Source organism: Carcharhinus amblyrhynchos, chromosome 3 (assembly GCF_965287045.1).
Source record: "Carcharhinus amblyrhynchos chromosome 3, sCarAmb.v2.hapA, whole genome shotgun sequence".
In the NCBI taxonomy this organism is placed as follows: Eukaryota; Metazoa; Chordata; class Chondrichthyes; order Carcharhiniformes; family Carcharhinidae; genus Carcharhinus; species Carcharhinus amblyrhynchos.
In genome coordinates, this window is record NC_137326.1 from 13,680,792 (window position 1) to 13,696,865 (window position 16,074).

Here is a 16,074-nt window from a genome sequence, read left to right on the forward strand (position 1 = left end):
TTCGATGGACAATCCCATTAACAGCAGCGGGATCACAAGATCCTGCCACCGGCCAGTGGCAGGCTGCTTCCACCACTGTGAAACATGCTGCAGAGTGTGCGGGAAGTCCCACCCGTCATCATGGGATCTTGTTGCCTCAGGAACAGTTTGAAATATCAAAGGTCTGTTCCCAAACGCAATCCTCAGTGCTGTTTTCTGGCGAGCTCAAATAGCCTTGTGCACAATAATACGCAGCTATCGAGTGCGCCATGGGGGTCCAGATAAAATTCTCAATTGTCTAGGAAACAAATCTGCAGGGTCAACTTTCTCTGGCATTAAGGCTGATTCTGATCTTATCATGCAAAGCTGCTGTCTGCTTTGTTCCACTGCCTTAGCTTTCCCAGATGCTGCCTGCTGTAAATAGCTCCCAACATTACAGCTGTTTGCTATTGTTACTGGTGCCAGGCAGAAGCTCCAACGTCCTGGCGGTGCTAGGTGCTTCTAATCATGGGCCAATTACATCTAAAGGGAGGGATGCAGTTTAAGCACAACACTGGGATCCCGGGTCAGGTTTTGACAGCCTCATGGCTCCGGATCATTGGTTCAGGCCTCTGTATTACTAAATAACATAACCAATGTGCTGCCACATTCCCACACTACACCAACCTTATTCATTTTTCTCAGCATTTACATCCTGCATCACAACTCCTCCTTGTCTTAGTCTTAGTCCTGCAAGCCTTTCTTTAGAAGAAATAACCCAAAGGATCATTCTTGTTGCAATTTTCAGAAAGCTCTCCAATGAACCAATGTCACTTCAAAGTGGGCATATTTTGACTCACTTCTGTTTTAGTTGAGAGTTTGCAGACAGATGTCTGTCTAGAGATTGCACTACAATAGAGATTTGTCCTGGTTTTAATGGAAGTCAGAAGCTTGTCTCTGCCCGTGACTACAATATGAATGAAAGTGGGTCTTCAAATCGATTTCCTTACCATCTGCTTCAGCGCTTCTTCATACAGCTCAGCATTGGCAAAGTACACGGTCGCAGATGACTGGAAGATTTTGATTCCTGGAATTTCTTTTGCCTAAAAAGGAATCCAAACCAGGTTACCAAGAATTGAAGCCGTTGGCCATCCACATGTGGAACATTAGCTCTATTCCCTCTTCATAGAGGTTGTCAGATCTATTGAGATTTTCCATCATTTTCTGTTTTTATTTCTAATGCCAGCATCCACAGTAATTTTCCTTTATATTAAGCTGTACAGTTTGTTTCACAACATTCAATTAATAACATTTACTTGAGCTAAGTGAACAGCGGTAATACATTTCTGTGGAATGCATGCATGCAAAAAGGCACTGAAACATCTGGGTTTGTTAAAAGGTGGGCACAATAAGAAGTCTCGCAACACCAGGATAAAGTCCAACAGGTTTATTTGGTAACACAAACTTTTGGAGCAATGCCTCTTCATCAGGTGAGTCAAGGGGCAATGTTCTGAAGGCTCGTGCTACCAAATAAACCTGTTGGCCTTTAACCTGATGTTGTGAGACTTTTTACTGTGCCCACCCCAGTCCAACACCAGCATCTCCACATCATGGTTAAAAGGTGGTCAGATGATAAGGACCCCGTTGCTTTGCTATTCACAAAGCCTTTCCATTTCAATTGTCTTTTCAAAGACTCGGGCCCTTCCGAGAATGTTTTGAAGCAAACAACTTTCCTGTTTAATTGGAAATCTGGACTTGGACCTCATTGGAGTGAGAGACTGGCTTCTCTTAGAATACGAAGGAGGATGGAACAGGGACTGGCGATTGTGGCCTTGGGATCTGGTATAACGATGCCCCCTTGATCTGAATCTCAAATGGGAATGAGACCTTCCTAGATGCTAGCCATGCACAAACCTTGCCCCTCTGCTGACTGTGTTACTGTGTGCCCCAGGGGTCGGTGCTGGCGCCTCAGCTTTTTACCATTTATATAGATGATCTGGAGGAGGGAACCGAGTGTAGAGTGTCAAAATTTGCTGATGACACCAAGATTGGGGGAACGGCAAATTGTGCGGAGGGTGTGGAGAGTCTGCAGAAGGATCTAGATAGGCTGGGCGAATGGGCCAGGAAATGGCAAATGGAATTTAATGTTGGCAAGTGTGAGGTGGTCCACTTTGGTAGGAAGAATGGTAGGAAGGACTATTACTTACGGGGCAAAAAACTGCAGCAGGCGACGGTGCAGAGGGACCTCGGGGTCCTTGTGCATGAGTCGCAAAAACCCAGCTTGCAGGTGCAACAGGTGGTCAGGAAGGCGAATGGGATGCTGGCCTTCATAGCGAAGGGGATTGAATATAAAAGTAGGGAGGTCTTGCTGCAGCTGTATAGGGCATTGGTGAGGCCGCAACTGGAGTACTGTGTGCATTTTTGGGCGCCGCACCTGCGCAAAGATATTTTGGCCTTGGAGGGAGTGCAGAGGAGGTTTCCTAGGCTGATACCGGAGTTGAGGGGGTTGAGCTATGAGGAGAGGCTGAATAAACTGGGCTTGTACTCGTTAGAGTTTAGAAGAATGAGGGGAGATCTCATTGAGACGTATAAGATGATGAATGGGATGGATAGGATAGAGGTGGAAAGACTCTTCCCGCTCAAAAAAGACAGTAGGACTAGGGGGCACAGCCTCAAGATAAAAGGGGGGCGGTTTAGAACGGAGTTGAGGAGGAACTTCTTCACTCAAAGGGTGGTGAATCTCTGGAATTCTCTGCCTGTTGAAGTGGTGGAGGCTGCCTCGCTAAATATTTTTAAGACGCGGGTTGATGGGTTTTTGATAGGAGAGGGGATTAAGGGTTATGGGGAGAGGGCGGGAAAGTGGAACTGAGCAGCCATGATCTTATTGAATGGCGGGGCAGGCTCGAAGGGCTGGATGGCCTACTCCTGCTCCTATTTCTTATGTTCTTATGTTCTTATGTCCTTATGCTTCCTCCTAGGCTGCATGGCTATAATCATTGATATGAGCCGGCAGTATGAAATTTGTATCCTGTCAGTCTCGACTCGACTGAGCACAAGGTAATGGCACAATCCAATCGACATATCTCCAAACTAACTCAGTTAAACATTAATTTTAGTTGAAAAACTGAAACAGGCACAAGTTAACATCAGTGAAATTGGGTGATAGTACGGACCTGTGGATTAGACCACAAAAATTACAGAGCAGGATTTTATAGCCTTGCTCATCCTGAAAGTGTAAAATCCCGCCCAAGGTCAACGGACCTTCCCATTGGCAGCTCTCGCCTGCTCCGCTTCCTGTGGCGGGTGGGGTGGTAAAATTCTGGCCATCATATTCAGTGCCATCTAGTTGTATTCCTGCGGTGGATATTCGATGGAGCTATCCATTTAGTCCCATTTCACTTGCTTTTCCCCCATTGATTAGCTTAAGGGTTTTAAAAAATGGCGGCATGATAAGTTGGGCCAAAGGGCCTGTTTCCATAGTGTAAATCTCTATGACTCAATGACTCTGTAACTGCAAATTCCTCCCTTTTAAGTATTTATCCAATTTCCTTTGGAAAATTATTATTACGTTTTCAGGTGGGTGCATTCCAGATTAGGACAACTTGGATTTTTGTCAATTATCTGAAATCTGTGCCCTCTCATTACTGATTCTCCAGCCAGTGGGATCAACTTCTCCTTACCTGTTCAATCAACCTTTGAACACCTCAAACAGATCACCCACGAATGTTCTCTACTCTGAGAAACAAAATTCCAACTCCTCATGTCTCTGCCCAAAAACATGGTCCTGCATTCCTGATACTATTTTCCACTGCTCCAAGGTTGGTACTACTTTCAAGGGGCTGTGGGGCACAGGATTTATCTCAGTGGCTGGACAGATGGTGAGTGATGCCAATAGTACAGGTTCAATTCCCATACCTGCTGAGGTTATACACAAAGGGCCTGCATTCTCAACCATACACCTCACCTGAGGTGTTGTGATCCTCAGGTTAAGTCATCACCAGGAAAAGCGGTCTATAGTCATCTGGGACTATGGCAACTTTACTTTACTCCTCTCAGGAACTTTCTGCCTATCTGTTAGACGTAACCTTTACTCTGTATACCTCAGCATGAAAAGAATTGTTCAAGCTGTCAGTGCCACCCAATTCTCCAGCTCTAAGTCCCCATTTATGAACCAGAAAATATTTTCTAATGTGCTACAGACTTTTGCAATTTTTCCATATGGGCGGCATGGTGGCAAAGTGATTGCTGCCTCACAGTGCTAGGGACCCGGGTTCGATTCTGGCCTTGGGTGACTACTTGTGTGGAGTTTGCACGTTCTCCCTGTGTCTGCGTGGATTTCCTCTGGGTGCTCCAGTTTCCTTCTGTAGTCCAAAGATGTGCAGGTCAGGTGGATTGGCCATGCTAAATTGCCCCTTAGTGTCAGGGGGGTTAGTGGGGTAAATGCGTGGGGTTACGGAGATAGGGCTTGGGTGGGTTTGTTGTTGGTGCAGATTCAATGGGCTAAATGGACTCCTTCTGCACTATAGGGATATGATTCTATGATTCCTCACTCATTGCCTTTGGTGAGCATTTCCTCAATTCTTATGCTTCCTATCTTTTAATCATTCTTCCCTCAAACAAACATCCAAATTGTTATTGCCAATACTGATCTTCACACTACCTCATCAAAGTGTTTGACGTCCCTGTAGATATCGGTCTGTGGAACCTGTCCCAGAATTGAATATTTGGGTCTGAAAAAGAAAGTTGGATCTGTGAGAAGTTACATACAAATTTGGAAAATGTTAAAGTAACTAAATAGGATAACAAGGATATTCCTTCTGTTTTAATCAGCTCAGTTGGATCTGGGGATTGTCAGATCTCTTACTGAAATCACCAGAATTTCCTGAGTTGCCTTTGTTCTCTGAAACTGTGCTAGTATATTGTGGGTTCTGGACTCAAAGCTTGGCTAGCACCACATTTTCTCAAATTACTATCACACATCGTAGCAGAGGTCTTGAAGCAACAATGGCAACAATAAGTTGCCCAAGTACACGGTAAGTAAAACTAGTGCTAATAGTTAAGGAAGTACTAATTCCATCCAAGTTGACCTTGATATATTAAGTGCAATGTTATTTATTATATTGCTGACATAATTTACTGGTGTAATCTCACCTCACATTCAATGGCTGGTTTACCACTGAGGCAGTAGGTTCAAAATCCACTCCAGATACTTAAGAAGTTCATTTATGTTGACACTTAGATGCAGTGCTTGAGGAGTGTTGCAATGTCAGAGGTGCAAGCCTTTGGATTCCTACTACTAAGTCAAAAGGTATAGGGCGCGAATGCTATCTCAAACATTTCCAGCTCTGAATGCTGGACTGACATCCACAGCACATCACAAAGGCTGGGGATAATACCTTCTCATTGCATAGAACTAACCACCCTATAGTAATTGCCTTGAAAGAAGTGTTAAAGTTATGGCCCGTCAGACTGTTAAACTCCTTCACCACTTCACACTGTTCTGCAAAAGAAGAGTGTGATGTTACACAAAATTAACTCAATCTTTTAATAGAATTATTACTGACTGCTAGAGGGGTTTCTTAATTTGTTTTTTGAATTTGTTCAGGGGATTTGGGCATCGCTGACTGGGTCAGCATTTTTTCTGCCTATCCCTAATTGCCTCTGAACTGAGTGTTAGGTCATTTCGGAAGGCATCACTCTGGGTCTGGAGTCACTTGCAGGCCAGACCAGGTACCAGATTTCCTTTCCTAAAGAACATTAGTGAACCAGATGGTTTTTTTTAAACCACAATTGACAACGGGTTTTATGGTCATCATAGACTGTAAATCCAGATTTTTATTGAATTCAAATTTCACCATCTGCCATGATGGGATTCGAACCTGGGTCTACTGGATTACTAGTTCAGTGAGAATACCATTACACCACTGCCTCCCCCCAAATACAGCTGGAGATGGCTGAAAATAAATGGAAACAATTACTATTAGTCTGAGCCCTACTTTAATTTACCCTTACATGTTATTACATCCTAATAAAAGCCATAATGAAACAAAGAGAAGTACAATGCATGGGAAAGGACATGTGGCTAGATTACTCACAGTTGTGTCTGGAAGATCACGGTAAGCAATGCAAATGCAATGGAGGCAGCCAATCCAAAATCCATCCCTAATAACACTGTGAAAATGACAGTGACGATCCAAACAACCTATGATGCAGTAGGGAAAGTATTAGACAAAGGCAATAAAGAAATGCTTTCATTTGTATGGTAACTTTCCTTAGGCCAAAGCATTTCATAGCCAATGAAGTATTTTTTGAAGTGTATAGTCATTGTTACAATTTATTTATTAGTGTCACAAGTAGGCGTATATTAACACTGCAATGAAGTTACTGTGAAAATCCCCAAGTCGCCATACTCCAGCACCTGATTAGGTACACTGAGGGAGAATTTCGCATGGCCAATGCATCTAGCCAGCATGTCTGTCAGACTGTGGGAGGAAACTGGAGTACCTGCAGGAAACCGACGCAGACACGGGGAGAAAACACAGACTCCACACAGACAGTGACCCAAGCTGGGAATCAAACCTAGGTCCCTGGTGCTGTGAGGCAGCAGTGCTAATCGCTGTGTCACCCTGATGTAGAAAGATATAGAAAGCACAACATTCTGACTGCTCAAGGCAAGCTGTTATATTTTGACAAGGACGCCAGGGATAATTCCCCTCGCTCTACTTTTAAATTGTTCCACGAAATGTTTTATATCCATTTGAGAGGGGCGATGGGACCTGAAAGCTGATACTTCTGACAATGTACCGGTCGCACTGCAGTACTGCACCTGAGTGTTGGCCTACGTTTCTTATGCTTGAGTCCTGGAGTGGAACTTGAACCAGGAAGTTATTGTTTGGATTAGGCTTAATATTGTAAATGATGTAGCAGTGCTAAAAAGGGGCAAACCTTCAGTTTATTGAGTTATGCTGACGTCAAAACTCCATGACTCATCCCTACCATACCTTCAACAAGAGTATATCAAAAGGGCTGGAAATCAGGTTGGCATCCAGATGTATTGGAGCCTTGTACTGGAATTCCTGCTCAGTCTTGTGAGTGTGAAGGCTCCTGCTTTCTCAAACATGGTCAACAGGTTAGGAAGAAGCATGGCAGGGATGGTCAATGCCATGATCTCTTAGCTGACTTAGAGGGCCATCAATAGCGATTCCTGCTACATTCGCCTGCTACAATTCCTGTGGCAGGTGGGATGGGAAAATTCTATCCAATGGCTTTAATGGATGAAACAAATTCAAAATGGAATCATTTAAGTATGGACAAGAGGCATGACAGTTAGAATAAAAACAAGTAACTGAAACATGCCAGATTCCATCAAATGAAATATTAGCCATGAGGGGAGTGTGTCTCTGCTAACTGCTTGAATGCAAGCCATTCGGCAATGATCCTTCTCTAGGCCACAAAGTGAGAGAGAAAACCTTGCTTACTTGGGTTTTTAGCCATTTGGAGATCTGTCTGCAGCTTTGGGTGGCCTGATAGCACAGTGGTTAGCACTGCTGCTTCACAGCTCCAGGGACCTGTCTGTGTGGAGTTTGCACATTCTCCTTGTGTCTGTGTGGGTTTCCTCCAGGTGCTCCGGTTTCCTCCCACAGTCCAAAGATATGTGGGTTAGGTTGATTGGCCATGCTAAAATTGCCCCTTAGTGTCCTGAGATGTGTAGGGTTGAGGGATCAGTGGGTAAATATGTAGGAATGGGGGTAGGGCCTGGGTGGGATTGTGGTCAGTGCAGACTTGATGGGCCGAATGGCTTCTTTCTGCACAGTAGGGTTTCTATGATTCTATGATTTTCTATGATTTCTCCTACCTCTCATCCTCGCCCTCTTGTGAAGAACTGAGAAATGAGTCAAGAAGCTGGCTTGTTCAGGGTTCACTTCAAAAACTTTAAACAAAATACTGAACTTTTCATCTTTGGGAATCCAAGGCCTGTTACAGTAAGCCTCACCTATCTCTTCATGCCAGATACACCTGGTGAGACAGGACATAGCACTCCCAGTATTATACAATATTCCAGCAGAAGATCTAAGAGCTGGAAGTCACAGTCTAGGAGGACTTTCCCTTAGTCCTGTTGCATCATTGATTCATGCACCCTGAGCTTCCTCAGCATTAATAGACATTGTTGAATCATAAGGGGGACTGCACTGCATCAAAATAGTGGCACTAGCAACAGCAAAGCTCACATGATAAAGATAACCAGCGAATATATTTTCTCTCAGTGTGAATAGATACTACATTTAGCAGATTTTCTCAGGTACTACCAGGACTTGATGTTTTGAGTTATAAGGACAGGCTGAATACAGTGAAATTGTTTTCCCTGGAGCATAGGAGACTTAGGGGTGATCTTATTGAGGTCTGTAAGATAATAAGGGCATAGATCAGCTCGATAGTCAAGATCTTTTCCCAAAAGTAGGCAAGTCTAAAACTAGAGGGCATAGGTTTAAGGTGAGCGGAGAGAGATATAAAAAGTTAATGTTAAAAGTTTATTTATTAGTCACAAGTAAGGCTGACATTAACACTGCAATGAAGTTACTGTGAAATTCCCCTAGTCGCCACAGTCTGGTGCCTGTTCGGGTCAATGTACCTAACCAGCACTGCGTTCAGACTGTGGGAGGAAACCAGAGCACTCAGAGGAAACCCACGCAGACAAGGGGAAAACATTCAAACTCCACACAGACAGTGACCCAAGCTCAGAATCAGGTCCCTGGTGCTGTGAAGCAGTAGTGCCATCCTAGAAAATGGTCCAGGCGGACAATATTTTCACACAGAGGATGGTGAGTGTCTGGAATGAGCCACCATAGATAGTAGTAGAAGCGGGTACAATTTTGTCTTTTAAAAAACTTTTAGACAGTTACATGGGTAAGATGGGCAGAGAGGGTTATGGGCCAAATGTGGGCAATTGAGACTAACTTGATGGTTAAAAAAAAGGCAGCATGGACAAAGTTGGGCCAAAGGGTCTGTTTCCAAGCTGTAAACTTCTATGACTCTATATCTGAACCCTTACCAGATCAATTTTGTTTGTCCTCCAGAAGTGGCAGATGTCGGTCACTTGCTCAAACATCCCCTTGAGATTGACGATGACAATTGAGGCTAAGACAGCCTGAATGTAGGAAACACAGACGTTAACACTACTTGTGTGGTGCGTCATTGGTTAATTTGTGTGTGCATGTGTATGTGAGTGTGTGGGTGTACATATGCTCCTCACCCAGGACTGAATATTCATTAAGCACAATGATAATCAATTTGACAATATCCAGTATCATTATTAAATTCCCCCACTCAACACAGCTGCGAGGACATCTATATACTTTATTGAATGTAGCACCAGTGGGAATGAACAAGGTGACATACCTTAGGTAGTTGGCTAAACAGAGCTCCAACTTCCAGAATAATCACCAGGATAACGATGCTAGACACTGCAGCAGCCAACTGTGAATGATTGGATCAAGAAGAGGATTGAGTAACAAACACATTCATGGCCAGCCAAAAAGACACTGATTTCCTTCAAGACAAAGATCACCGACATTCAGAAAATGATTAACATAACATTACAAAATATAACATAAGAACTAGGAGCAGAAGCCTGCTCCGCCATTCAGTATAATCATGGCTGATCTCATCTTGGCCCCGTCTCCACCTTTCTGCCCACTCCCCATAACCCTTTGTCCCCTTACCGATTGAGTCAATTAGGATCATATTTGCTGGAGCTTAGAAGATTGAGGGGGGGATTTCATAGAGATCTACAAAATTACAACAAGACTAGTCAGGGTAGATGAGGGAAGGATGCTCCCGACAGCAGGGGAGTCCAGAAACATTTGATTTGATTTGATTTATTATTGTTACATCCATTAGCATATAGTGAAAAATATTGTTTCTTGTGTGCTACACAGAGCATGTCTTCATAGAGAAGGAAATGAGAGAATGCAGAATGTAGTGTTACAGTCATAGCTAGGGTGCAGAGAAAGATCAACTTAATGCGAGGTAGGTCCATTCAAAGGTCTGATGGCAGCAGGGAAGAAGCTGTTCTTGAGTCGGTTAGTACGTGACCTCAGACCTTTGTATCTTTTTCCCAATGGAAGAAGGTGGAAGAGAGAATGTTTGGGGTGTGTGGGGTCCTTAATTATGCTGGTTGCTTTGCCAAGGCACAGGAAGTGTAGATGGACAGTGTCAAGGTATGGGAGGAAGCAGGGTTATAGTCTAAGGATACAGGATAAGTAATTTAAAATCATAAAATCCTACAGGGCAGAAGGAAACCCCTTGGTCCATGAAGTCTGCAACTACCACAATCCCACCCTATAACCTCATGCATTTACCCCAGCTACTCCCCCTGATACTAAGGGACAATTTAGCATGGCCAGTGCAGCTAACCTGCACAGTTTTGGACTGTGGGAAGAAACTGCCATCCTTGAAAGAAACCCATGCAGACACAGGGAGAACATGCAACTCCACGCAGATAGTGACCCAAGCCAGGAACCGAACCCAGATCCCTGGTGTAGTGAGGCAGCAGTGCTAACCACTGCGCCACTATTCCAACCCTAGGATGAGATGGGGAGAAGTTTCTTCACCCAGAGAGTGGCAAGCCTGTAGAATCCACTACCACAAAAAGCAATTGAGGCCATGTTATTGTGTGTTTTTAAGAAGGAGTTATATATAGATCTTGGGGTTAAAGGGATTAAAGGATATTGGGTGGGGGGAATGGGAACAGATCACTGAGTTGGATGATCTGCCATGATTATACTGAATGGCACAGCAGCCTGAAGGGCTGAATGGCCTACTCCTGTTCCTAGTTTCTATGTCCCATCTATATTCCATACCCTTTCACCTTTGAGCAGCTGATACTGAAGCTGGCAGCCGCTTGCTGCCACGATAGAAATAATAAATCACTGCCTTCGTCTTCTTCCCTTGGTTTCTCAACAGGAGCATTGGGAATACTTCTTAAAGGGCAACGTAATAAGACCTGAGGTACCTGGGTCATGGGGGCCTAGACAACAAAACTCCTTCCTTACCTGTGTGTTTCCTCCTGTGGTTTCCTGAACCAGGCTCCTGGACATGGAACAGCTCACAGTAAAGCATCGGAAAAATCCTCCCACAAAGTTGCTGAGACCCAGTGCTATCAGTTCCTGCAATAAACAGATCGCACAGTGAAGCGTGTTGCCTTTAACATGCAGGATAGTTTCCACAATACAGCGCCAATTTTTTTTGCTGCAGGCAATTTCACAGAATTACAGAATTGTTCCAGCGTCCAAGCAGGTCTTTCATCCTGCCAGGTCTACAGTGCTTTTCCAAAAGAGAAATGAAATCCCCCGCCTTTTTCACATAACCCTGTACATTCTTCCTTTTCAGATAATAATCCAATTCGTTTCTGGCAAACGTCTATGAGGCTTGGGTATAGAATTCAAATGGATCATAGCACATCCCACTCCATCATCTGATATATGCATGGGTTTATGAGGATACGGCCTGGGTGGGATCGTGGTTGGTGCAGATTCAATGGGCTGAATGGTCTCCTTCTGCATTGCATGAAACTATAAACATGGAGAGTGGCCGATGAACAGAGTCCCAGAGAGTGCTGCCGAACTTTGGGTGGTGTGGTGACACAATGGTTAGCACTGTTGCTTCATAGTGCTAGGGCCTCAAGTTCAATTCTGGCCTCGGGTTACTGTCTGTGTGGAGTTTGCACCTTCTCCCTGTGTCTGTGTGGGTTTCCTCTGGATGCTCTGGTTTCCACCTGCAGTCCAAAGACATGCTGGTTAGGTGGCTTGGCCATGCTAAATTGACCGTAGTCTCAGAAGATTTGCAGAGTAAATGTGTGGGGTCACGAGAATAGGACCTGGGTGGGATTGTGGTCAATACTGACTTGATGGACTAAACGGCCTCCTTCTGTACTGTAGGGATTTTATGAAAGAGAATTCCAGTGTGCTTCCTTGTTTACTCTTACTGCAGAGATCACTAGTGTATTAAACCATTTCTCATTCACCCCCATTAAATACAAATCTAATGGAAACATCCATTTCCAATTATGCGTTGTTATGATCCCAGCTGATGTTACTACGGGACAAGTCACATCCCAGTGTGGAACCTGGTTTGATAGATCCTAACTTTTATTGTATTGTTTAGTAACACGGTATGGTGGCACAGTGGTTAGTGCTGCTGCCTCACAGCGCAGGGAGATCGGTTCAATTCCCAGCTTGAGTCGCTGTCTATGTGGAGTTTGCGCATTCTCCCCATATCTGTGTGGGTTTCCTCGAGGTGCTCCGCTTTCCTCCCACGGTCCAAAGATGTGCGGGTTAGGTGCATTGGCCATGCTAAATTGCCCCTGAGTGTTGGGGGCTAGCTATGGTAAATGCATGGGGTTATTGGGATAGGGCCTGGGTGGGATTGTGATTTGTGTAGCCTCGATGGGCTGAATGGCCTCTTTCTGAACTGTGGGGCTCTATGAACATGGAGGATGGCTACATCATAGAGACTGCTGCTGAACTTTTAACGACATAATAAAACATTGAGTAAACAGGAAAATGTGAACTATAATATACTACTCTACCCACAATTATACCTTTCCAAATACATTTAGATTTGTAAGAATAACACAAGTTACAAAATTTATCTTACATTCTAATCTTCGCAGCAAACACACAGTCTAAGAGGCACACTGTGGTCAGACAACCCATGATCTGAAACCAGGTAAGAAATGCCAACCAAACAGATGCTATGGATCTCTCATCAATTCTCCCCCAGATGCTTGTCACTCTGTGTGCCAACTGGCGTCACTGGAATCTATCTTTTACGCAAGGGTTTCCAATCTCTGCTCTCGAAGAACATGCCTTGGAACCTTCTCCCAACCAATGTTTTCTCTCAGATGTCTTCACCAAGGATCAACTTCCATGGTTTCAAGCTCTCCCTCTGCTGTTTCTCTCCCCTGAATTACCAGGTGCATTCAAGATTCACTTTCCACACAATCGCATGGATCCCCAGTTGTAAAATACCACTGCTTCACAGGCTCATAGTAAGGAGTCACCAACTTTTGGATCTCCTTGGATTTATGGGTTTTCACACGCCCACATTATCCTAGGACTGCAATCTTCACCTCTGGCTTTTAACTTGGAGCCTCTGCTCCTCACTCTTAACGGGACTCTTTCCCAGATTTTTGTTCTTTCCCTTTGATGCAATAGACTTCTTGGGACTTCCTTCCGTCTCTCTTTCGGGTTTTGCGACCTTCCTGTCCTTTAGTTTGGCTCGTGCTGTGTGCCACTCCACATTGCCATGTGAACCAATGTTTCCTTCTGGGTCACCTTGGCTTCTTCTGTCCCTGCAGGTCCCTTGTTGCCAGGCAATTGCATAGCTTTCCCCCCTTACTTTGAAAGTCGTAAAACCTCATTAAGGTGCAGGTATACAAACAAATCCACAGACTTGTAGGTGACTTTTTTATTAAAAAATGAAACCAAAATTCAAGTTTGCATAACACACAATTACAGGAATATAAATTAAGCTTAAAGCTAAAGCCAAGACTTAAACTTAAAGCAGTAGCGTATACTCAACACACAGAAATATAAATATAAATGACCTAAAACAATATTTATTTCCTAATTGTGGTTTCATTAATGTTCTATAGCAAATGAATATTATCAGTGATAACTTGGAAACAGCTGCACAGCTGTGGATATATAACAATAAATTTTGTTATTCAACGTCAATTAGGAGGCATGTAAACACCAACATAAAATTATGCGTCCAAAAAGAAAAGAATTGCTATTGAACCATACCCAGCTTATCTTGCAGATACACAACACTGACATTTGTCAGTCACTAGCTTGCTCTGAGAGGCAGGATTATGCTGAGCAGAATCATTGAATGCTTACAGTGTAGAAGGAGGCCATTCGGCCTATCAAGACTGCACTGACAACAATCCCACTCAGACTCTATCCCCGTGACTCCTCATATTTACCCTGCTAATCCCCCTGAGACTAGGGTTAATTTAGCATGGCCAATCACCCTAATCTGCACTCTTTGGACTCTTTGAAACCCGATTAAAACCATAAAATTCTTGAAATGAGAATAATGCCATTTGGTTCAACCAGCCAGTTTATTATAGCCTATATTTGACAGCTTCTGTCATTCCAAACTTTCCAACATCGAATTATAAATGTCATCTTCAATCCTACCTCGGTCACTATAATCATGTGAGCCTAACATCTATTAATTCCTCTGTAAGGACTGATGCCCTCTTCAGAAAGAAGTAGACTTTTTAAAGTTTATTTATCAGTGTCACAAGTAAGCTTACATTGACACTGCACTGAAGTTACTGTGAAAATCCCCTAGTCGCCACAATCTGGCACTTGTCCAACTTGCCAACTAACATCAATTGGTCCTTAATTAACAAGACGTAAGGTTGAATGTTCACAGGGGTTATCCCACTCGCCTGTAGATTTGGTAGAAAATGCATGGAAACCCCAGAGAAACAGAGTTAACTGAGTTGCAGCGGCTGGTTGGAGGAGTCCCCCCAAACATTCATCCCTCAAGAGCAAATCTTTCAGATACATGGATAAGCAAATATAGAGTGGGTTATTAAACTTTGATTGATTTTTGGATGCAAAGTTTGCATTTCTCAAAGAAGGCCAAGGATGATTTGTCATTTAGCAGGGCTGAAGTTTCATCCACTCATGTTCTTTGTGGAAAAAAGATGCGAAAAAAAATTGATGCGATGTAACAATGCTGAAGATATAAAGATGACATTCGACACAGATGGTCAAATTGTATAAGGAACATGAAGGGCTGAATTTTCACCAAATCAGGATAACTTAGAGCCCTTTAAAAATGGCAGGTGTGTCCCAATTCTGGGATTCCTCACCCTATTCCCAGGCTGACCCCATTACAGAGATAGGCATGCCCTACTTAGAATCATAGAATCACAAAATCCTGCAAAAAGTGCAGAAGAGGCCATTCTGCCAATTGTGTCTGCACCGGTTCTCTGACAGAGTATCTTACCCAGGCCCTCTCCTTTACCCTATCCCTGTAAAGAAAGCATTATGATGGTTAACCCAAGGCTGATAGACAGAATCCCTACAGTGCAGAAGGAGGCCATTCAGCCCATCAAGACTGCACCAACTCTTTGACAGAGACACAGGCCATTCTCCTCCCCAACCCGTAACCACACATTTCCCCTGGTTAATCTATCTCAGCTACACATCTTGGGACTCCAAGGGGCAATTTAGCATGGCCAATCCACCTAACCCGCACATCTTAGGGCTCCTTGGCAATTTTCATGGAGTTGGGCCTGGTTTTTAATAAGTAGAGGTTCACAGTCCTTCAAGGGAGTTTAATATGCACGAGGAAACCATTTTAAAGGTGATTTCAAAAAGCCCTCCTCATGCCCCCAATGCCAAGGTAACTTTCCCCACCCCCTCCAGTTCAGGTGCAGCCCGTCCTTCATGCACAGATCCCACATTCCCCAGAAGACATCCCAATGATCCATATATATAAAGTCCTCCCTCCTACACCAGCTCTTTAACCACATGTTCAACTGTACTATCTCCCTGTTTCAAGCCTCAATAGCACGTGGCACAGGGAGTAATCTTGAGATTGCTACCCTCGAGGTCCTGCTGTTTAGCTCCCGACCTAATTCCCTGAATTGTCTTTGTAGAACCTCTTCCCTCTTCCTGCCTATGTCATTAGTGCCAATGTGGACAACGACATCTGTCTGTTTACCCTCCCATCTCAGGATGCCCTGTACCCACTTAGAGACGTCGAGGGCCCTGGCATCAGGGAGGCAACATAACACCTGTTATACATTTGCTTAATCTGATTCTCTGCCTTACATTACCTTAAAAGTAATATCATTTAATGTCCATACATCAATATATATCTTTGTGAGCTACTTCAGCCAATTGCTTAGTACTTTCCAGCATAATGGTTTCTCATTTGTCCAATACAAGCTGGACGTTACTCCCACCTTGGTAAAAGTTACTTCCTTGTTGCCTGGATACGGTAGATGCAAAAGGTCAAAGTGGAAGTTCCCACTGGCTCACTGCCAAGCTTAATAGACATGTGTTCCTGTGTCCAGAGACGTACCAACTC

The 16,074-nt window shown here is 43.9% G+C and overlaps 1 protein-coding gene across 1 annotated transcript in view; it reads right to left on the reverse strand.

The window, feature by feature from the left end:
- Positions 1-16,074, reverse strand: part of LOC145335827 (solute carrier family 26 member 6-like) — a 121,125-nt gene that overhangs the window by 15,373 nt on the left and 89,678 nt on the right. Inside the window, 6 exon segments of the mRNA XM_080181556.1 lie at positions 969-1,061; positions 4,619-4,688; positions 6,054-6,160; positions 9,008-9,103; positions 9,355-9,432; positions 11,010-11,123. Of these exon segments, the coding sequence (XP_080037682.1) occupies positions 969-1,061; positions 4,619-4,688; positions 6,054-6,160; positions 9,008-9,103; positions 9,355-9,432; positions 11,010-11,123 (558 nt within the window).